Source organism: Microtus oregoni, unplaced genomic scaffold (genome assembly GCF_018167655.1).
Source record: "Microtus oregoni isolate MIOR12 unplaced genomic scaffold, Mior012 000012F_ref0000307, whole genome shotgun sequence".
Lineage (NCBI taxonomy): Eukaryota > Metazoa > Chordata > Mammalia > Rodentia > Cricetidae > Microtus > Microtus oregoni.
Window position 1 is genome coordinate 38,892,710 of NW_024543071.1, and position 24,416 is coordinate 38,917,125.

At 38.7% G+C, this 24,416-nt stretch overlaps 1 protein-coding gene and 1 non-coding gene across 2 annotated transcripts in view; one reads left to right on the top strand and one right to left on the bottom strand.

The window, feature by feature from the left end:
- Positions 1-1,686: 1,686 nt before the first annotated feature.
- Positions 1,687-24,416, top strand: part of LOC121454016 (aldehyde dehydrogenase, cytosolic 1-like) — a 32,501-nt gene continuing 9,771 nt past the window's right edge. The window contains exons 1-9 of the mRNA XM_041661203.1: positions 1,687-1,827; positions 5,556-5,660; positions 11,861-12,001; positions 13,869-13,998; positions 15,887-15,948; positions 17,556-17,684; positions 18,828-18,941; positions 21,926-22,028; positions 23,542-23,726. Coding sequence (XP_041517137.1) covers positions 1,762-1,827; positions 5,556-5,660; positions 11,861-12,001; positions 13,869-13,998; positions 15,887-15,948; positions 17,556-17,684; positions 18,828-18,941; positions 21,926-22,028; positions 23,542-23,726 — 1,035 coding nt within the window. The 5' untranslated portion in view covers positions 1,687-1,761. The remainder of the gene's footprint in view (positions 1,828-5,555; positions 5,661-11,860; positions 12,002-13,868; positions 13,999-15,886; positions 15,949-17,555; positions 17,685-18,827; positions 18,942-21,925; positions 22,029-23,541; positions 23,727-24,416) is intronic.
- On the bottom strand, positions 10,191-10,297 carry LOC121454817. Its single transcript, XR_005975338.1, has one exon. It is a non-coding gene; the product is annotated as a U6 spliceosomal RNA (small nuclear RNA).

A 24,416-nucleotide genomic window follows, 5' to 3' on the forward strand; every position in this document is an offset into this window, starting at 1 on the left:
CATGTCCAGATATTTATGATTAATCACACTTAAGAAATGTTAAATAATGCACATATTCTTTTCATCTTCCTTAGTTCTTTCAATGGTTTAGTGTTCTCCCTTCGTATCTTTTGTAGAGGCTCCTTTAAGTGATGGCAGGATGCTGTAGGGGTGGTAAGCTACAACTAATTGATAAGTTTACTACATATCTTCATAAAATGCCGATGTCCCTGAGAATTTTCCCTGTAGCTTTTTTATTACTAACAGGTTGTTAATGAATGGAGGGATATGTGTGTGTGTGTGTGTGTATATACATGTATGTATGTATGTACGTATATATGTATGTATGTATATCTGCCTGGGAGTTTGTAAAGTAGAAGAAATAAGATTGGAAGAGAAAGAATGTAGAAGGATAAAAATGTAGGAAAATGAAGAAGAAAAAAGAGTGCAGAGTAATTAGAACAGGAATGAATTGAAGCAGAGTTTGTAACAGAGAATTGAGATGGAGAGTTAGAGCTAAGAAATTATAGGCAATTAGGGCAAGAAAAGTAGAATTAATGCAGAACAATGAAGAGACATGACTGGAACTGCAAGCATGTGAATCTTTACCCTCAGATTAGAGCCGTCCTAGGATCCCTTTCACCATGCGGAGGCAACCTGACCTTACAGCAAATCGACAGCCAACATCAAATTAAATGGGGAGAAACTCATGCGATTCCACTAAAATCAGGAACAAAGCAAGGCTGTCCACTCTCTCCATATCTCTTCAATATGGTTCTTGAAGTTTTAGCAATAGCAATAGGACAACAAAAGGAGATCAAGGGGATACAAGTTGGAAAAAAAGAAGTCAAACTTTTGTTATTTGCACATGATATGATAGTGCATATAAGTGACTCCAAAACTCTATCAGAGAACTCCTACAGCTGATAAATACCATCACTGATGTGGCAGGATACAAGATCAACTCAAAAAAATCAGTAGACCTCCTATACACAAATGTCACTGGCAGTGGCACCAGGATTTATCCCTACTGCATGTAGTGACTTTTTGAGATCCTAATCTCTTTGGATGTACACCTAGCTCAGCCAACACATAGCAGGGAGGGCCTTGAACCTTCCACAAAGTGCCCAACCCTCTCTGAGCATTAGATGGGGGGTGGAGTGGAAGGAAGTGTGGAGGAAATGGGAGGAGGGGCAGGAGTGGGAACTTGGATTGGGACTTTTAAAAAAAATCTAATAAATTAAGAAAAAAAACCAAATGTTTCACGGCATAAACAAATGTAATACATCTTAAAATAATATTCTACAACTGTCTTCTCCCCCAGCTGCTATTGACAACAGAATCTTTTCTTCTTTACTTCACAAATTCCCTATTTCCCAGTCTATCCGAGAAGGGAAAGTTACATGATAACCTAAAAAGTCACGAAAAACTTCGAAAATGATAACTGGTTTTGAGTGTCCAGAGCTCCTGGTCAAGTATTCTCTTAGCACAGGTTTGGCCTGGTGAATTAATTATTCTGTAAATAGTGAGCAGTCTCCAGATGGAACTTCAGGGCTGAGGTGCAGGTTCCTTAAGGATTCACATTTAAAGGCAAAGTCTCCCTGCCAGCCTTAGTTGTTACAAGAGAGTAGTGTTCTTTCTGCCCTGCTCTGAGTCTGCCCATCCAATCATATCCGAATATGCAAATGACCCTTAGTGCATGCAGAGTCTAAAAAGGAGCAAGTGCCCTAACAGAACCAGACTGCTGAGCCTGTCACCAGTGTTCCAGGAGCCAAACCAGCAATGTCTTCTCCTGCACAACCTGAAATCCCTGCCCCGCTGAGCAACTTGAAGATTCAGTATACCAAGGTAAGAAAGACACTTGCAGGTGGGGCTTTCCCTGGGGTCCTGGTTAAAGCATGGTTGATTGGGGCTTCTTTGCAGACACAAAGACAAAATGCTTGCAAAAAGAGTGGCCTGATTTAGTGGTGAATTCTAAGCCATATCAGGCATCTTCATATAAGACATACATCCAAGGAAAAGGCTTTCACTCTATGTGGATGGTTCTTGTGCCAGAGTGCAGTGAAGCAGACTGAGCTGCTCAGGTCTATTAACTCTGTGCAGTGAGCACTTATGGTAAGAAAACAGAGGAACTTACTGGGAGGAGCCAGGCACATGGGAAGTTCTCTCTCTGGCTCTCTCTCTTAAAATAGCACAGTGGAACAGGAAAATATGGCTTTATGTTTGTTGACAGTGTTAAGGTTGGAGGACTTAACCCTGGACCTTGAATTTGGCTACTGCCAAATCCCCTGAATGGAACTGAAATATTTCTCTTATTTTGAGATAGAAAAAGTAGTTGTTTATTTCTCCAGGCAGTCTTGCTGTTGTTAGAAAAAACATTCCATTGTTAACTGCTAAATATTTAGAGACACAAGAGCAGGAATCTGACCCAGGCTTGGAAATCTGCAGCCAGGGAGGGCAGATGATTAGGCTGTGCTTGTCCTGAGGGACTCTTGTCATTTTGCCTCCTGAGCAGTTTCATGCCTACTTCTGTTACATGTCTTAGGATTCCAAACTTAAGAAAAATCTCTCTCTCTCTCTCTCTCCCTCCCTCCCTCCCTCCCTCCCTCCCCCTCTCTCTTCTCTCTTTTTCTCTCTCTCTGTCTCTCTCTCTCCCTCTCTCCCCCTCTCCCCCCCTCTCTCCCCCTCTACCCCCCCCTTCTGTCACACACACACACACACACACACACACACACACCCAATCAAGTCATGGGAAAGTGACTTAAAATTAGCCGTGTTATGGCCTGATGCAGAAAACAAAGTGAGAGACGAACTGTTCAACTCCTGTGAGAACCTTCCTGGGTTCTGACCCAAACAAGGACATCAGAGAGTGTTAAAGTAAGTGAAGAGACCTGATGTGTTTTCTCATCTATTTCATTTTCCTTGTGAGCAAATGTAGTTGGTTTTGAATCCCTGAAGCATTTTTCTAAGCACCTGAAGTGAGGGAGCTGCCTGGTTTAAGGGCTCTTTGCTTAGGCTAAGGTCCTTAGAGAGGAGTGGACCTAGGCCATGGTCCATGAGCAGCTAGACATGTCTGGGGCATGATTTCATCAGGCTTTTTTGGACAGAAAATACTTTCAATTTAGGTTTTTACAAAGGAGAATATACGAACTAGGATGTATGCACACTCTCCAACAGCTCACAGGTGTCAAAGTGTGTGCACTCTGTAGAATCTGACCCTCCTCTCACTTGGAAGAAATATCTGTCACAAGCTGTAAATCAGGTATTCCAAGAATATGGGGACTGTCCACACTGTTTATATAGTTACGGTTTAATCACTAAAAAGAGTTTGGTTTTCATGATTTCAAACGAAAATGTATTTATGTCATCAGCAAGCCCCTCCCCCTTTTCTTCATTTGTCATTTATGAATTTTTTTAAGACTGTATTTGTGTGTGTGTGTGTGTGTGTGTGTGTGTGTGTGTGTGTGTGCATCTCAAGGAAGTTTTAAAGTGGGCTGTCTTTTCTCTGGGTTGTTTTATTTAGCACTTACTAATTAAAAATGAAGTGAAAGTACTAGAAAAATAAACTGTTCCTTAAAGTATCTTGTACAAATGCAGGCAGGACAAGTAATCCCTTAACACAGATAGACATTTCCAGACTGAAACTTCTTCTTTGCTGGAAACATTACATAAAGACATCCTAGGGAGAATGGAGAGACTAAGTATTTAGAGTCCAGAACACGTTTATTTGATGTTCAGATACTTCTCTACTTTATCATAAACAACACCATTCAGTGAATTTGATTTTCTATGTAAGTCTGGTCTACTTACTAAGCACTATATTATTTGATATGCATTGTCACACTTGGGAAGACACCAGCTATGTATGCAATTAAATTTCAGTGGGGGAGTTTTCTCTATACCTCTGTGTGTTCCTTTACTAGAACGTATGCACGAGGAGTGGGTTTTCTGGGAAGAAGAAGTACAGTATTTCATTAAAGAACTAACTATTCTCCTTATCCTTTGAGTCTGGATTACGGGGATCCCAGCTTCCTAGGAACTGTCCCCGGTTCAAAGTGATTGAACTAGTCCAACTCTAATGTTAAGTCTCCACCTAAGTCTGAGATTCTATTCTCTTGACCAGGAGATTTTTTCCTACTCGAACAGTGTTTAGTGCACAAGAAAAAGAGCAAACAAGCAGATTAATAAGAAAAAGAAATGCAGGTATAGTCAGAGTTGCATAATCTTAACTTTCAGGGTTTTTTTTTGTTTTTGTTTTCTGCACACAAAACAAGCCATCGTTGTATCATCGTCTCACCTATCCGGGTCTCATTCCCTAATTCAGTTCCTCTTTGACTGGAGTAGGTAAAATGGAGTTCAGTGTTTGAGAACTATATTTCCTTTTCTTCTTGAAAAAAAAAATACAGACCCTTTTGTATTGGAAGACTTTATAACTCTATAAATCCAAGTGCACCCATCAGCTTTCCGTCCATAACACCTTAGGAATGGCGAGGAGATGCTACATGTGCCTCCATTCCTGCTACAGAGCTTTAGCATGAAGAGCTCATTTGAAAGGTACAGGGCCACTGGTCAAACTCAGTCACCTCCACCTGCCTCTGCCTTCTTACCATGATAAAGGATGAGGAGGAGCCTCATTTACTGAGGGGGTATAACAGCCAGAGCATTTGATTGGTAAAGACGCACTTGAGGCCAGGGCTGGCTCATGGGGAATGGTCTACATTAGATATCTTAGCCCTGGTGTACGCTTTCTGAATAATTTTTAACTTCTAGAATATTTTACCTGACTTTTCCCAAATCTGTTTCCCACCGTATCATTCTCCTCTCATTTTCTCCTAATTTTCTGTCAGTCTATCTTACACAGTCTGTCCTTTCTGACAGAGACCTGATCAGAGAGAAGTTCAGAGGGTTCTCAAAGGATTTCAGGGGTGAAGGATTTTGTTTCCTGGGATTTGAGGTCTTATTTCTCCTTTCTCGTTTCACACACCTTAACCACTTTCCAGTTCCAAGGCAGCCAAGGCCCTCTGTCCTCCTGCCCCTGCATGCATGTGCTCCAATGACACTCTCACAGGCAAACACATATGTGGAAATAAAAATACTCATGTCTTTAAAGAATTTAACTTATCAAGGAACAATACTTCCCATGCTCAAAAACATGGCGTTAGTTAATAGTATTTTTGTGCACATGGAATAAGCCACAAAGGCTTGTTAGATTTCTCACAATGGCCCTATTACAAGTCTAAGATTTCTTTTATACAGAGGAAGGAATGGATTCAAATGCACAGAAAAACAATTTCTTCATAAAACCTGAGTTAAGGGCACAAACACTGAAATTCCCACCCTTTTCCAGGATCTAAGGGTGCCTCTCCCAGTTACTATGTCCAGGTAACACAACCAAATTCCCAGTTGTCTACCTCTATGTTATTTAGGTGTTAAATGATACACATGTGAGCATATTTTAGACAGGGAAAGCCCCATAATATTTGGGCAACACTTAATACCTCAATGCTAATTTATGAAACCCTTCACCGTAGTGAATATTTAAATGCTTTTTGTCTTCCTTTGCTGCATCCCCACAGATCTTCATCAACAATGAATGGCATGACTCAGTGAGTGGCAAGAAATTTCCTGTTATTAACCCTGCAACTGAGGAGGTCATCTGCCAGGTGGAAGAAGGGGATAAGGTGAGTTTTCCAACATCCACAGGGCCAATTCACACAAAAAGTCTTGGTTTCTCACCGTTCTGAGCTCTAGCCCACTGCAAATTCAGTGAAAGACATGAAAACATGGCTGCTCAGGCAGTCGGGTAAATGTTCTGTTGTCCTTGGCATAAGAAATTGCCTTGTACACATCTGGTAGAGAATAAATACCCATAATAACACAAGAACTTAATAAAATATCAAGAGACCAAGAAACAATAAATTAAAAAAAAAAACCACAGGCTATAGATCTGATGTTAGCATTTCTAATGTTACCTGGAAATCTAGAATAGAGAGGTGGGGTTCAAAATGTTGACGTTCTGAGGCTACTGTAGCATAATGAAGTATTAATTTTTAAATAATGTGTCTCTTTTCTTAAGGGTTAGCATTAGCATTTAGTATGGGGCATGAAGTTTTAATATAATAACATATTTAAGGTTATGTAGTTTTTTAAATAATTTTTTGATATCTCTTTGGCTCTTGGCTCTTTAGTTCTTTGCCCAGTTCCCAAATAAATATACAGAGACTTATTCTTTCTGATCTTAACTTGGCTTGTTTCTAGCCAGCATTCCTTAGCTTAAATTATCCCAGCTCTGTTTTGCCTCTGAGCTTTTATCTTTGTCCTATAGGCCTATCTTAACTTCTTACTCCTTGGATTTCTGTGTACCTGGGTCCTGGCCCCTTGCATCCTCCTCTCTTCTTTTTCTCATTCCTTGATCTTTCCCCTGAGATTTCTCCTCGTATTTATTGTCTCTGTCTGCAAGTCCTGCCTATCCTTTCTCCTGCTCTGCTATATGGACCATTCAGCTCTTTATTAGACCAATCAGGTGTTTTAGACAGGCAAAGAAACAGCTTCACAGAGTTAATCAAATGCAACATAGAAGAATGCAGCACATCTTTGTGTAATTAAGCAAATATTACACGGCGCAAACAATTGTAACACATCTTTAACTAATATTATACAACATCGTTCAGCTAAGTATGCCTTCTCCTTGACAGTAAAATGACATTAAAAAAGAAGACTATGAGTCTGTAGATATAAGGTAACAAAAAGTCATATTATTGATGAGTTAACATTGAGGCCTTGAACATTTAGCTTCTATGGGACATTTTGCTCTGATACTGGTGTTAGTTCCATCAGGAAAACAACTCTCTACCTGGGTTCACTAGAATCTTTGTCAGGCAGGCTGAGAACTTTGGTAGGGGAATGAGTGAGGTTTACCTTCTTCTGAAGGCACAGATGGGAAAACTGGTGACCATCCCAGCAGCCTTGCCAGTGAGCACTGATCTGTTCTGTGCTTAGTGACAACTTCCTGTCTCATAGAAAGAGCAAGGAGACTAATTTATCCCCAGGAAAACTACAGGCCAAGTCACTGTGCCAATCTGGTTGGCTGAACAAATGAATCCCCTAGGACAGTCGTTCTCCACCTGTGGAGTGGGGGGGGGGGAGTCGAACAACCCTGTCATAGAGCTCACCCAAGACTATCAGAAAACATAGATATTAAGTTACAATTCATAACAGTGGTAAAGTGGCGGTTGTAAAGTAGCAACGAAAAAACATTTATGGTGGGAGTCAGCACAAAAGGGGAACTGTATTACAAGGTCACAGCACTGGGAAGGTCGAGAACCACTGCTATAAGGAAATTGTTAGTGAGCAAGAGCTGGCTTCACAGCCAACTTCCTATATCTCTTTTCTATTTTGGAATCAATAACCAAATTGTCCTTTGAGAATCGTTGATGCTCAAACAATTTGTGAGAGCTCTAATGAAGAGTGACTAGCATTGCTTAGAGGACGGTTCTAACCTGGTCAAGTTCACAGTCAAGTCTGATATGTTAGGCTTACTCATTAGGTCACAGGCTAAAGGTTTTGGAGATTTTATCCACAAGCAGAATGGGGTTACCAACAGGCCAAATCAAGCCTTTCATGGTATCACGAGGGTGGGGCAGGAGCCAGAGCAAATACATTTTTTTTTTCTCTTCATTGGCTCTGACTTCAAACTGTAGTATTTTATTTCCCCAGGTCACAATGCTTGATGATAGTAAATCACAGTTAACCTGGTCACTGTTTTCTGTTTAATTCAAAAGTATCTTGGAAATGCCAGCCCCTGAATAAAAATCTACAATAAAAGAACCTATCAAAAACATTTATGGGACCTATAATTTTGGCTTATGAAAAATGTTCATCACATAATGGAAAAGAATTATTTACAGTATTTTTTTTGTATAAAGATCAACAAGAATAAACCATACAAGGCTTATGTGTCATATCCAAGCACAGATGAATATGTTTGTGTCTTTCCATAATGTCTATGTGGATTGAATAGCAATAAATTCACAAGATTTAGCCATTCAAATGAGAGCAATTTGGTATAAAAGTCACCCACCTTAGTAGTCTGTTGATGAGAATGTGAATTCTTTATTCCAGAATTAATTACTAACATTAATTCTCATACCACACATCACATAGTAAACGTATTTGGACCACTATATATGCATATATGGATTACTAAGTGAATATAAGTTAAAGAGTCTGCAGCAGAGTTCAGAGGCTTCAGAAGTGGTTTTGAAAGAACCTGTAACCATGAGGAATCGTGCCTGGGCAGAGCTGCTGGGAAGTGGCTGGAGTCAGGGGGAATAGAGAAGCTGCAAAGCTCAACTGTAAGATCAAAGGTCAGACTGGGTCTAGAACAGAAAAGAGCTGTTCATACAGGTGAGCATTTATATGGGCTGGCTGCCCAGTAGGCTGGACAATAGCAGGGGCCCAGCTGAGTCACTGTGAACTTCGTACCTGACACACCCACACTGGGTATCAGACCATAGTTGTTCAGAGGCCATGCTTTGCAGCCTTAGCCGTCCATCAATTTTTGTGATCCAGGCAAGGGAGTTCCCCCCTTTTCTGGGTGCCTGTTAAGTTCTTTCTGTGATTACCTTGATTTGATTATAATATGCCTACTTGGCTACACACTTTCAATTCTCCCTAGTATATGTACAAGATGGCTTGCTTTCTATCCTTAGGATTATGTTACTCCTCAGACTGTGCTAGGCCGGTGGTATATGTTGGAGTTCCTTGGTCCACCTAGAGGCTGTAGTCATCTTTCTCCCTCAAAATGGAAACAAAAGCTTCTCATAAAATGCACTCTCACGGGGTAACCCACAGGCTCTGAAAAACCACTGTTGTCTACAATGTGGAGTGACTTAACAGCAGTGACTATTTCACAAAGCAATGCTGTTGAACATCCTTGTTGAGAAAATTGAATGTGGGGGTCAGATGTAGAATAAAATATTGGTTCTAGTCTGTTGTGTTTCAGTAGCATAAAGAAAGGTCACTAGAATAAGGCAACATTTCCTTCCTTATCACTAAAGCAGGGTCCACGATATTTAAGTATAATAGTAACTGGGGTGATAAAGAACTTGCCTTCCTTCTTGTAGCTTAGTCGGTCTTTATTGTGATCTGCCATTGAGCTGGGTGTCTGCTGACTATTGAGGTAAGTTGTTATATTAAAACAGGCCTTGAAGAACGTGTAAGACTTTGGTAGTAAGTGGGCTTGCTCATAGGACCTTCTCTATGCAAAAAGAATTTTAGGAGCAAAGGTGGGACAAACTGTCTCAGCTAGAGTAGGATACATGTGAACAGGAAATCTTTCCAGAAAATATTGGACCTTGAAAACGAGAGAGCTTTGCTCTTTGCTCTTGGGATTATGGGTGAAGCCAGCAGTTGCAAACATGCACAAGATTATGATAAGATAAATTACATGGCAATTAACCTAGTAGCATTAAAGAGAAAGTGGGAAGTGGCAATTAATCTAGTAGCATTAAAGAGAAAGTGGGAAGTGGAGAGAGTGAATGGGAGGCTGTTCACAGGTTAGAACAGAAAAAAAGGTCTTTGTGATAGAAGGTAGAGAAGCTGAAAGGCTGTACTGGAATGGACTAGGATGCTGTAATCATTTTCATGTTGGCTTGTCTTCTAGGACCACAATTAACCCCATCTTGTGCACATTTGAGATGTGTGCCACATAGAAAATGTGAGACACTTGTGAGTTTAAAGATAAAATAAGTGAACTTCAAACAAGTCCAGTTTAGAACAGAGTGGACCATCTGCACCCTCAGATTCTATTTGGTTCATTCAACCCTGGGACCTGAAATGTGTAGTTGCTGACATAGATGTCACAGCTGTGTGCACACTGAGTGCGCAGAAAAATGTGGCCACTATTCTCGAAACAGTACAGTTTGTCTATTACCTCACTAAGCATTTGTATTCAGTATCAGACGTATGGTTATTAAAAGGGGGTCTGAGGGGTAATCTGAAAATACTAAGTTTATCACTCATGAATTTAGATTATCTTTCCGTGACTCGGGGAACAATTTCTTTAGCATACTAAAAAAGGCCTGTGTTTACCTAGATTTTCCATTCCCAGAATTCCCCCAATTTGTGTTTTCTTTACTGCTTCTATTTCCATTATCTGGTCTCAAACAGTTTTCTTCACCTGATGGTGGTTTGCTTTCTCTTGGCTTTCTAAAAATATGGAATACTTCACAAATTTACCTGTCATCCTTGTGCAGGGGTCATGCAAATCTTCTCTGTATCATGCTAATTTTAGTATATGTGCTGCTGAAGCTAGCATGAGGCCTGTGTTTAATATAATAGCATGATGATGGTGTTCAGGTCTAGGTTCCTCCCATCTAATGAATGTTTCAGAACAAACTCTGTACCTCACTGTCCTATTGTTGGCCAACCGATAGAAAGCTATATGGTGGATGGATATGTGAATGCCTCAAAATTAAAAGGGAGAACTCAGAATCCATTTTTTAAAATAAAAACTCAGTGTCTTTAGTCTATTTCTGGTCCTGCAAGATTAAATATCAGGTTTGAGAAAAGGAGAGCCATGACCCAAATGATAAAACCAGAAGAATAAATTTACTTGCAACAGTTTTCAGGAGGCAGATTTTATTTTTCATGCATGGTAATGTGGTGTCTCAAAGTCGTTTCACTCCATTGCTCAGAGAGGCCAGGAAGCTCTAGAAAGTTCTTATTAAACAGGCGAATGACGGAACACCGAGCAAAGGGATCCACACAGCACTGTGGTCACACTAGTTTAAGATGTGTGGTTTAAAACCCACTTTATTCTCCTTTGCAAGGTGCATTACAACAAGTGAAGCCCACTGTCCTTTTGATCATCTTGATTTATAGTATACCCTTATACTGGTGAGTCCTGTAGACAAAAAGCTGGGCAATAGTCCTTACATGCATGCTATTTGCAGTTGATCTGAGGAAGTTAAAAAAGCACATGAAGTAGGAGTGGAAGAAGCAATGACACTTTCAGGGTGGACTGGAAGAGACGAGAAGCGTGAAGAGGGGTCTATAGAGGACAGGAGTGACCATGGCAATGTGGAAGGGACATGGCTCAGGAGACTTAAAGGAGTAAGCTAAAGGAAAAATGCAGCAGTGATTAAAGCAAGCCAAATAGTGCAAGTGTGACTTTATTCTATTACTCCATCTGCCTTCAGTTAATGAGGCTATAAGCAGTATCTTATTAATAAAAGAATGTCCTCCACTTATTTAGGGGCTAGAGTGGATCACTTTGCATGCAGTTGGGAAATGGGAAAAAAAAAAAAACTTACCATACACACAGTGCTTTGGTTTGAATGTGAAATGATGAGCACAGCTCATAAATTAACACAACTGTTACCAGGTGGTAGCGCTGTTCTGAGTGGCTATCAAAGATTAGTGCCTGATGCAGAGTCGTGATCAGGTTACACGGTTCATAGCCACTCTGTTTGTCTTGAGATAGCCTTTTGTTTTTTGCTTTAATTTCTTCATCTGTAAAATGAATTTTCACAGCATTTTCTGAATCAAATGAGATAAAGTGCTTAAATTAACCAGAACATTATTTCAAATAAAATAAACTCTTTGTCCTATTTACATGGGATGAAGTAAAATCTTTTAAGCAGTACTTCTCTTCTAGAGTTTAACTATTTGATAAGGATATGGAGCTTACTTGAAATATTACTCAAGAGAAGTCATTGTATCATATTATGATGCAGTGTGTGTGGAATGTTCTGGACCCTGGGCTAATGTAGACTAGTGTTAGTCTCTAAGGACTGTGTTATGGTTTATTAAGTTGTGATGTTTTGCTTGCCAGTCTAGAGTTTTGAACATCCTCAAATGAATGTTCTGTGACTTCCAGGCAGATGTGGACAAAGCAGTGAAGGCTGCACGACAGGCTTTTCAGATTGGCTCCACATGGCGCACCATGGATGCTTCAGAGAGGGGGCGGCTGCTGAACAAGCTGGCTGACTTAATGGAAAGAGACCGTCTACTGCTGGCTGTGAGTATTAACTTACACCAAAGGGAGACAGTGGGGAAGCTCCTGGGAGCATTCACCGTTCCAACTGGATGATCAGTTTGGTTTAGAGCCAGACTGACTAACTTGCTCCTGCCTTTTCTCTAGAACTTCTCAGAGTCCAGAGCCCAACATTGCTATACTCATTAAATCTCTTTATGCTCTCATGGCCTATATTTTTAAATTTCAATAGTTAGATAAGTCAGTGTAGATTATGGATGGAGGGTATATTTCCTTTACTTTTCTGCTTTGAATTTTAGTAAAGCCAACTGAAAACAAAGTGTTACACAGGTTACGATTCAGAGTAAATATTATTAGCTTCGGAATCTTAAGTAACAACAAGATTCAAGCCATAATTTTATCAAAAATATCAACAATTCTGCAATTATTAAAAATCACATATTCCTTTAGAATGTTTTCATTGTTCAAAACATGCCAAAATAGATTTCATAGCTCTGTAGTAAATGTATACTAACTGAGATATTCTACTGAAAGGAATTGGTATTGCCCAAAGCTTAGTTCTTTTCATTTGTCTTAATTACAGAGTGACATGTCTTAACTTCCTCTGTCAGCTTGAGAGCCATAGGGATAGAAGAAGAGACATAAAGTGACATTTGAGTTAATTTAAAATAGTGGACAATATCAAAGCTGTGCATCTTGCCAGGTGACACCCAGTGGATAGTATGGTTCCAAAGCATCCTTTAAATCTGCATAAAAGGGTGAGGGGAAGATACTACTAAGATAAGAAAATGTGGAACTTCATCATCTTTTATTTTTCCTTTCATTAAAATAGATTCTTCTCTCATACAATATATCCTGTTTTTATTTCCCCTCCCTCTGTTGCTGCCAGTTCCTTGCCCCCTCCCACCATGTGGATCCATCTCTTGTGGTCTCTCATTAGAAAAGAACAGGTTTCTAAGCGATAACAACCAAACATGACAAAATAAAATATAATCAGGTAAAGTAAAAAAAAAAAACCCATTATATTGAAGTTGAACACAGCAGACAAACAGAAGGAAAGGAGCAAGAGCAGGCATAAAGAAGGAGAGACTCACTTGTTCTTACAGTCAGGGGATCCCATACAATGAGAAGCTAAAAGCTTTACTATATCTTCAGAGGACTTGGTGCGGATCCATGCAGGTCCCATGCTTGCTGCTTCAATCTTTGAGATCATGTGTATCTCGTTTAGAGGTTTTAGCTGTTTTAGAGGACCTTGTCCTCCTGGTATGCTCCATCTACTCTGGCTCTTATACTTTTTCTGCCTTCCCTTCCATGGTGGTCACTGAGCTCTGAGAGGAGGAATTAATGAAATATTTATGACAATATTTCCCAAACAAGGGCTTAATAGTTAAATTCTCTGCTATGGAAGTATTGCAATTGTGTGACCACACAGGTATGGATACAACAATTATACGAGCAGACATGAGAGGAATAGCAAGGCAATAGTGACATTGTGTATAGTTGCAGAGCCTGAATTGTTGCTACAGTCAGATGACAAGTGCAAGCTTGTTCAAACTCTGGTAGGATGTGGAGACTAAAAATCATTTTCGCAGCTGAGTACTTATATAACCGAATCTTAGACACGCTTAGCCAGAGGTACTTAGAATCGGACAGAAAGATTAGTGGGATCAGGCAATCAGAATGTCACTACCTCTCTCATCAGGATCTTGTTATGTGACCACAAACAAGTCATTTAATTCTTTCTTAAGTTGCTTTCAAATGAACATACGATTTAAGAATCTTTATATTTCTAGAACCCTAGTATGTAATTACTAAAATTATTGACTGTATATTCTTGATGTAATTTTTATTATTGAATGTTTAGACTTTGATACTACTACCTATTTTTCAGACAATGGAATCAATGAATGCTGGGAAAGTATTCCCCCAGGCATACATGATGGATTTAGATATCAGCATAAAAACATTAAAGTACTGTGCAGGCTGGGCTGACAAGATCCATGGCCAAACAATACCAAGTGGTAAGTACATTTGGGAAACTACCTGCATAATGGCGGAAGTGGAGGCCATTCATGCAGAACTGAATACCTTCAAATTCTTCCTGACAAATGTGTCATCAACTAGGTAAATAATTACTTTACTTTTCACATTGACTCAACTGAGTTCTGGTGCTAGAAGTTTTATTAAGAGTAAACATTGTATATAGTATAGACAGAAATCAGGAAAGAATGTTGTCATAGACTCACCTACTAATTTGAGTGAGATGCCTTAGGGTCCCAAGTTTTCAAAACTGGCCACAGAAATTATTTATTGAGTGCCTTTCCCAATTTAATAACAATTGTACTTCTGTAATATTATTACCTAAGTCTTTGCATGTCTCGAATGTTAGCTGTGCTGATTTGTGCCCAGTATACTTAGTCCAATATACTTCAACAACCCAATATATACCAATGTGTTCCAACAGCATCAAGCAAGATGAGACTCAGATTCAGCAGGATTAAGAATATTTGCATGGAAGTGTGGTATATTGCTTAGTGGGGTATGCAATCAGCAGATAAGACACACGACAAATATTTCATGTGAGAAAAGAATCAGTTTGGGAAGGGGTAGAGGCAGTTTCACATCTCTATCTATAATGACTTCAGGAACCCAAATAATCCACTTCAAGTTTTTCCTCTGATGTGCACTTCCACTCAACCTGGATACAGTATAAGATATTTTAGCTTCTTATACCTCTTATAAGATATAAGAAAAGAACGAGACAACAGCGGTACTATGAACCAGGCTATTTTGTAGCTCTTACTCTACTCTTCGGAAACATAGAGGAAGCTGTTCAAAGTACCTGTAGATCTGGACATGTAAAGAGGTTGTGTGCTAGCAGTGGTTCCTGTCAAAGCCAAAACAAAACATACAACAGCAAAACTCCAAATGGTACCACATTAAGGTGAGTATTTGCTGTGGTAAAACACTATGAACTAAAGAACTTATGAACAAAATGGTCTCTTTCACTTGTATTTCTATACTATATTAGTTCTGAGGGAAATAAGGGCAAAAAATCAAGGCAGAAACCTAGAGGCAGTAACTGAAGCAGAGGCCATGGACAAAAACAATATACTATAGGGTTACTTTTTATGATTGCTCAGCCTGATTTCTTATACAATCTAGGATCATCTACCAAGGTTTGGTATTGTCACAGTGGGCTGGTCCATCCCAAATCCAAAAATAATTGAGAAAATGTTGCAATCACTTGCCTATAGAGCAATCTCATCAGAGTATTTTCTCAATTAAGGTTTCCTCTTCCAAGATATATTTAGGCTTGTGTTGATAGTGAGGCACAAGAGTCATTCAAATCAAAACAGATAAGAACCACATTTCATTTCAAATATTTCATTCATCAAATAAGAGATTGTATTTATGTTTGGTAGAAAAAAAGGAAACTCCAAAACTATAATAATTCTAAGAGAAAGACTTCTTACTTCTTGGAGAAATTTTACTATTTTAAATATTTTACCTGTTTAAAAGTTGGAGCTCCTGGGACATTTGAGTACTGGGAACTTTTGCACATGGTTCTGCCTTTATCCAGAGGGGACCTCATCTCCCAGTTCCTTTCTGTACCACTCTGTGTATGAGCGTGAAGAAGAAGGCAACCATCTTGGAATACAGAGAAAGGAGTTAACATTCTATGGGTTCTTCCCAGATCCTGTCAATTATTTCCCTGTACCTCAGTCTTTAGATTGAAATTGGTATTTGAGAACTCTGTTCCTTATGTGATTAACCTTGGAGACAGGATGTTTTGTTTCCCTTTTGCTAGTCGATGTGGACTTCCTCTCCCACCAACTGCACATCACCCTGCCCTGAGTGGATCCTCCATTTGCCTTTATTGGATGGTGTGTTTGCTCTGTTTTTTAGATGGAGATATTTTCACTTATACAAGACGTGAGCCTATTGGGGTGTGTGGCCAAATCATCCCCGTAAGTCTCACTTCACGACTCTGATGGGGGGAAGTAAGCTGTAATTCCATTTCATCTGAAGCCCATTCCCACACAAGTGGAGTTTATGTGATGGTTATGTGTGAAGTAAATTCAATAAACATGACTACCTGAATCACCCATTCCTATAACTTTGCTTCTTGTATATGAGTTGTCTTGTCCAGAAACCCCTCAATATAATGCTTTACAATTTGAGGATGTCTTAATATTGAAAAATAAGCCCTAAGAGTTTATTGCATGTATTTTTTTTCTGGAAATTGTGCTTTGTTCTGGTTCCATGAGCTGTGCTTTGTAACTATATGACAAAGGTTTATCACTGCTCATTTGTGTTTGAACATTTCTTTGAGACACAGCTCCCAGCACTGCTGTCTCCTTGAGACTTCCCACTGTGGACAGTAACTGAAGCAAGATTGTTCAAATCCTGGAATTTTTTTTTTATTTCAATGAAAGGAATAATCTCCATAACAATTGGGAAAGTATGTGGCCTATATTTAACTTTAGGTCGCAGGTTTGGGTACTCAATATTCTTCTTCAAAAAAATCATGTTCTGGATGAAACCAGATTTTCTTGAAAGTTAACACAGGACACTGGCCACATACAGCTGACATAGTTTAAAAGGCTAAATTAAATCACAATGAAGTATCCCAAAGATTTTGAAATGATAGTCATTCTCTTTTAATAAGAATGAACATACCAGTGTATTCATGGAACTGTTTAGTATTTCAAAGGCTTAAAAAACACTCAAACACATCCACATTACACTACCAGCTAAAACTATTAGAAAAGGATAAATTTTAACTTTTCCCCTTTGTCCTGTTTTTTTCTGGGGATCAAACACTGGACTTCACACATGATACACAGATGTATGCTATGCCATAACCCTGAATTTCTTGATTAATCCTTAAGACACCCATCTAAAGTAGAGTGGACTGTTTTCAGGACTCCTGGGTGGCGAATGCCTTAAACAGAGAACAAGATGTCACATATCTTATTTCTTACTGCTGACCAGTGGGTTTGCTGGGATGATCTGAACTCAAACACTCACCCTCAGAATGAGGATTTGACACCTCTTTGTGTAAACTTTAACAATTTTGTTTTTCTGGACTGAACCTAGCTCAGTGGTGTGGAGAACACATTCAATATGCATACATCCTTAGGTTCACTCCCTAGCACACATACACACAAAATCTCCTGGATGTGGATTTTTTTGAATTATTATATTGGATAAAATATCATAAGTGCCTTCCAGGAAGAAAGAGGAAGGGGATTTCATAGTTTTAAAACACAAGTAAATTACAATATGCTTAACTATATGTAAATCTATGAAGTAGCATTTTTCTTGTAAAATAAGAGTTCAGAATATCATGACTTGATTGCATTTGGTAGCTCTTTTCTCGTCCCTTCTCCTATATACTTTGTTTTAAGCTTTTATTCATTTTGTAGTTTCTTTTGTAAACTTAAGTAAAATAAACTATATAATTATACACAACTTTTAAAATATTAGTCAACTCTTATCAGGGTAGCAAGCTTCAGTAACAAATGTAGCTTTGAACGATACAAAGAGTCCATTGTTCAATTTTTCTTACTAGTGGAATGGCCCGTTGATCATGTTAACTTGGAAGATAGGCCCTGCTCTTGCCTGTGGGAACACAGTGATTGTCAAACCAGCAGAGCAAACCCCTCTCACTGCTCTTCATATGGCATCTTTAGTAAAAGAGGTAAGTCTCCAGAGTCTAAATGTGCAGGCGAATTCAGGGTTCCTCATTAATCTACAGCCTCATTCTCATCACTATAGCTTCGCTAATCATACATGCTGATCCTGTTCAGTTGTGCAGATGAAAGCAGCAGAACTACAGGCTGCAACTTTTGTCAGTGAAAATGTGTGTCTTTCTAAATAATGACAAAGGTTCATAGCCAGTCACCCTAAGGTTATTTACATTGTTCAAATCTCATGAATGTAAGTTAATCAGGAAATGTAGCATTTTTTTAAATGGTGAAATACTGAGCTTTATCTTTAGTATCTAGCTTATAACTTGCCTGGTTGCTTCTGTAAACTTCTCTGATGTTATTTTAGTTTTAATATCTTTAAAGGTTGGAGGCTTCTCTGCCAATATACCTGCTGTTTCAATATGTTTCTAGTTTTGATGGTGGTGACTATAAATTCTGTCTTTCTGTGTAGGTAATTTAACATATACTCCAATATTCTATCTATTTGAGTCCTTTTATAAATTTGATGCAGTTAATCATTGGAGTGATCAGTTGTGGCAAGTTTGTTGTCAACTTGACAAACCTAGGAAGAAGGTACATCATCGAGAAACTGTCTTCCTCAGATTGGACTGTGGGATTTTTCCTTGATGACATATTGATGTAGTAAGGCCCAGCCCACTGTGGACACTGCTATCCGTAGGCAGGTTGGCCTAACTGCATAAGAGAGGTAGCTGAGCCAGCCAGAGAAAATAAGGCAGTGCATATAATTTCTCCATGGTCTGTGCTTTAGTTCCTGGTTCCAGGTTCCTACCTTGGTTTCCCTCAACAATAGACATAACCTATGAACGAGATAGATTTCTTCATTCCCAATATTGTTTTGGTTAATGTTTTATCTTAGCAAATGAGTAGCAATTAATACACCAATGGTGATAAATTTGCCCATAGAACATAGTGTCCTAAGGGATTACCACATTTAGAGATATTTTCATATGGATAAGAAATTAAAGACAATAATGAATAAAGGACAGATACACTTTGGTACATTTTCTTGAGAGAAGAACCCCCACAGTGAGCATAATCAGCTCCAGTTTCCCCCTCAGTTATTTTGTGAATTAAGTTCTTGATTTATTAACTGCTTGCTTCTTAACTTGCAGGCAGGATTTCCTCCTGGTGTGGTGAATGTTGTCCCTGGTTATGGACCAACTGCAGGGGCAGCCATCTCCTCACACATGGGCATCGACAAAGTGGCCTTCACGGGATCAACAGAGGTAATTTCCAGAATATCTCCTCTTTAACAAGCAGAGATATGCTCTCTGAAGCTGTCTTGCAGTCAGTATTTTTTTTAGAAATTTTGAATAGTAAGAAAATGCTGTTATGTGTCTGAAAGATTACAGTAAATGATTTGTAGTGTAATCACTAGTGTCTCTTAGGAGAAATATAGCCTTTGAGGCAGTCAGATGATTAGTTAAGTGTATGGTAGGAAATACAAGTTAGGCCACAGTGATTTGTATGAGTTAATGTAGCTACTGCTTCTAGATTAAGAAAAATAAATTGTAGAGTCTCACCTCTAGCCCCTGTGTGGAATGCTGTCTATACAGTACACCCTGAGAGGGTGACACATTGCAATTTCTTCTATGTTCCTATATGGAGAGCCTTGGATTTCTGTGTTCCTTGCTACACCTGAGTAGATAAAAGTTGAATAATGGGAACCAGCCATAACTGATGTAGGAGGATCTTCTTTCTATCTGTTGCTTTCAGTGGTCAAATAAAGAGATTGCCTTGGCCTTTTGATAGGACAGCAGCTTAGATAGATGGAGTAGACTGAACAGAATGCTGGAAGAAAGAAAGCAGAGTCAGACACCATGATTCTCTGGCCTGAGAGGGATGTAGGTTAGAATCTTGCTTGTAACCAACAGTCCTGTGGTAATACACAGATTATTAAAAATGGGTTAATCAAGATGTGAAGTTAGCCAATAAGAGGTTAGAACTAATGGTCCAGGCAGTGTTTAAGTGAATACAGTTTCTGTGTAATTATTTCGGGTGTAAAGCTAGCTGGGAGCCAGGCGGTGGGAAGGGGCCTGCTGTTCCTTTTACTACACATAACCATAACAAGATTCAGTGATGGGAGAGGGGGCACTGGAGGAAGAGTTGTGAAATAGAATTTTGGTGGTGAAAGAAGTTTCTATTACAAACAAAAAGAAGATATAGATATTGAGCTATTTTTAGCAAAGCCATGCTGGAGTCACTCTGCCAGATTAGAATGTTATTAACTATTGATTAAAAAGATACTGCATGCCTCATTGGCATGGTCGGGAAAGGTGAACTTGAATAGACCTCGCCAGGTCCTCAGTCATGAGTTCAGGTCCTGACAGGGAAGGGGTGTTGGTGCAAAGGAAACTTCAGACCACTAAATGGATTGTACTCAAGTGGCCCCAAATAGCTCAGGCCATCTTTATTTATGTATAAACAGAGTTTTTCTTACCAGGATTACATGAATAGCTTTATTATTGGCTTCTATTTTTGACTTTAGGAAATACATCACAATTTAAGGAATACATTGTGATTATTATGGAAGTCCTAAATGTTCCCCTTTATGCTTCTTCAAATAAACATTCCTACTCCCTACAAAACCTTCTAGACATAAAGTTCAGCATTTTTGCATGCTTAGCTAAATATCAAGTCAGATATATCCCGCTCTAGCAGAGCTTATGCCTGCTGGTAGCTAACTGAGGTTACAAAGTTAAAAAGTATTAACATGGGTACAATGCTTTAAGAACAACAATAAGAACTGCTTATGAATTAATACTGAATAATGACATGTTAGCAACATACTTTAGGATACCAGAATAAACAAAAATAGTATTAGTCCTACTCAAACCCATTGTACTTGTTGCTTTAAAGATACTGGCAATTCTGTAAGAGGCAGAGACAGTGTCTTTCATGGTGATAACAACGAGACCCATTCTAGTGAAACTTTTATTATATTCTTTTAAAATAGACCTACAGCCACAAAGTAAGACACAGTCATTTTGTAGTGGTGGCGGGCACTGGCTACATTTGCCCTACATGGCAAGGAAACAATACGATAAACGCATTATCACACCTTAGCCTTAAGAGTTCTATTTTGTCTTTCTTGAAGGTGCAAAGAAATGAAATTGTAGGCTAAAAATAATTTTCTGTTTTCTGTGAAAATTCAAGGCCACTTCTTGTTAGCCATTTGGATGTTCACATCTAGACTCAAACAATTACCTTATTGTTCTGGTGAAATCGAAAGCTAGTCAATAAGAGAAACAAAATACAATGGTTATCTCAAAAAAAGAAAGTAGACCATCTTAGCTTATTGTGCTCTCAATATAGATAATGAAGAATCAATAGTAATCAAAACAGGATACAAAAGTCAAAACCAAAAATAATCATAGATAATGCACTAGACAGGACAGAATCCACATAAAAATAAAACAAAGCAAAAGCAAGGTATTTTTTTTTGAAGAAGCAACTAGAATTAAAGAAGAAATGAGAATGGTGGGATTCCAGCTAAGCATAGTAAAAGCAAAGAGCTGTGAGCAGTTTCTTTTTTTGTGAAAGGCAACATGTGTTTGAGAAGGGGAAGAGTAGTAGGTGAGATAGAGGGATGGGGAGGTACAAAGGGAGGGGGGAGAGGGCAATAATGAGTGAGGATGCTGTGATGAATAATTGTGGAATTAGGTAGTGACTGGGTATTTATGAGATTTACACAGATAGACATGAAATCATTTGAGGCTGACTCAGAAACATCTTTAGGAGCATTATGAGACCAGGAGAACAGAATCATTTTTTTCTTCTCATTAGAACAAGGTTCAAAGAGAGAATCTGTGCCAAGAGCTCATCCCAAGTAAAGGACCAACCTGGAGGCAGTCAAGGCTGGGAGCATATAAAAAAAGAGGAAGAGGGTTGACATTTAGATTATGAACAGACTACTATTTTGACTTGACAGAATTCTCTGAATGTCACTAAAATGATGAGAAGTCAGTACATGAGGTGCTTGGGGGGGGGTATTTATGATCAAATCCAGAGAGGATGTTCTGACAAAAATGAAAATAATCTTTTACCTGTCCACACATAAAGTCTGCTTTCATATCTGCCCATAAAAAAATTCTTCTGTCTTCAAATAAAATTAAATGGTTGTGCAAATGTCCTATACATGGAAAGTATTAAAACAACATATCCACACAAAAACAAACTAACCCTCCTCCTCTGCGATGTTTGATTTCAGGTTGGCAAATTAGTCAAAGAAGCTGCAGGGAAAAGCAATCTGAAGAGGGTCACCCTGGAGCTGGGAGGAAAGAGTCCTTGCATTGTGTTTGCAGATGCTGACTGTGAGTACAAGTCCCTTGCTAGTATATTACCTTCTTCCTCCTGATGTCTGATGATATCATAGTCACCTGGAATAGAGTAAATTCAAAGTAAAAAGGAATTGACAAGAGTCTGTGGTGATTCTGAAAGCATTCAAACTGTTCTTATAGCATACAGCTGATAAACACAAAGAAGATTTTGTCCTGGGTTGGCATGGATTGCTACTTCCCAGTGTCAATCTGAGGTAGTATAAATGGTGCTTCATCTAGAATATATGATGCGGTTTGGATAATTCCATACCTTTAATTGTATCGAGGACACAAGATACTTGAGACATTTGGAACCAAAATTATCTTATCATGGTAGCCAGCAAGTTCCAGTTTTTCCTCTGTTTTCACTCTGGACCATCATCTCAAGAGAGCCAGAAGAAAATTGAACCTGTGAAATCATTTCTCTCTTTTCATTTTAAGGGTAGCTAAGTTTGTCATTTTGATGTGACCCTATTAATAATGATCTAGATCACGATGATTTTATAACCAAATTAATTCCTTATTGTATTTCCTAAATACCATAGCGACTTAGTTGAGATTTGTGGTCAAGAATTCCTTTAACCCATCGTTGCTCAGATCATACTTAAAATGAGGCTATAAACAAAGGTTCCGTGGAATTCACTGTTGTCACTATTGCGATCTGTACTGGAAATATTAGGACTTACTACTTGGTTAGCGACATGCCTAGTTTGTCACTCTGCCACCTCTCCTCACTGCGCTATCAACAACTACTGTTAGCTCAACGTTTCACACCCGGATTCTCCAATCATGATCTGAGTAGTTCTCATTTATAAAATTAGAGCATATACACACACACCTCAAAAAATCCACATCTTTTTGTATAAAATTAAAGATAGTCTAATATAAAACTCTAGGCACCTTGAACCGTCTAAACTATGAGTTTACTTTGCTTGTGTGATTAAGGCTTCAGTTAAGTTTTAGAAGTATTTTCTCTAGAGTAAGTGTGGAAGGGTGAATTGTTCTTATGTACTGAGATTTAGTTGTTTGAACATCACTTTTAGAAAGACAACTTTTTTTATTGAGAAAAGTGTTCAGTAATATTTGAAATTACTAAAGGCAATAGATAATTCAGTTTTCTCCTATTAGTTAAAAGCTGACACCTAAAAGAAACATAATTGACTAAAGAATTACAAAATGGAAGTAGTTGTAAAATTATTTACAATGATATTTTATTGTCTAATCAAATGTACGTTCTTCAGAAGTCATAACAGGCACCATCTTGTCAGAGTTCCCTTGTTGTTGTTATTTCCATGGTAAATAAAGGATCAAGAAGTCTATTGTTTCGTGGCTTCCGTGCAGTATAATGTGTTGACTCTATGTCTCATCAGATTATTCATCATTTTTCCTATCACCATATTGCATCTGGAAAATACGGCATGAGTTTGTGTGTGTGTGTGTGTGTGTGTGTGTGTGTGTGTATCCTTTAGAAATAGTTCTTTCTCTCCCATGAATGTTTCCTTTGCAGTGGACAATGCTGTTGAGTTTGCACACCAAGGAGTGTTCTTCCACCAGGGACAGATTTGTATAGCAGCATCCAGGCTTTTTGTTGAGGAGTCAATTTACGATGAGTTTGTGAAAAGGAGTGTTGAGAGGGCTAAGAAATACGTTCTTGGAAATCCTCTGAATGCAGGAATAAATCAAGGTCCTCAGGTGAGTAAACATTACAAAGACAAGTGTTTTGGATTCAAAACTAATCATTTTTGATCTCATTATGGTTAAGTAAGATTAACTTCTTGGTCATGCTAGTGTTATCTTGATCTGGTGGTTTAAAGAATCTAACAGCAAAGATCAATCTGTTTTGTCTTGGCCATCTTTTTTTCTTTCTATCTAGAAACATTCTAGGAGCCATGGCTGGAATTAAACATAGAAAGAAAGGCCTTGTATAACTTTAGTAAATTACTCAGTTTGCTTTCTGACTTCTTTAATTTTATCCCAAGCATTCAAAACTTCTTGCTGCACAGTATAGGGCAAGGGTATGGTTATCTTAGAGACTGTCTTGTACATAGCATAACCACTCTCTCCAAGAAGTTGGTCTTGGGAAATTTCAATACCTTTAGCCCTACTTCATTGTTCAATGATCCAAGCCTCATCTTTCCATCAGGACCTTCACTGCAATTGAGTTCCAGGTTCCAATACTGTGGTAATCAAGTTTTCCTGTCTTGTGGGACAATTATCTTACTACTTGACCATGAATTTAACATCAGCTTTGCACTGTATACAATATGAGACCATAGCTTCCTTAAATCTACCCAATTCTAACATTGCCATAGGAATCTGGTTAGCTCTTACATAGACATGGAAATACCTGACATTTGGCAGCTATTCTTATAAGGTGACTGG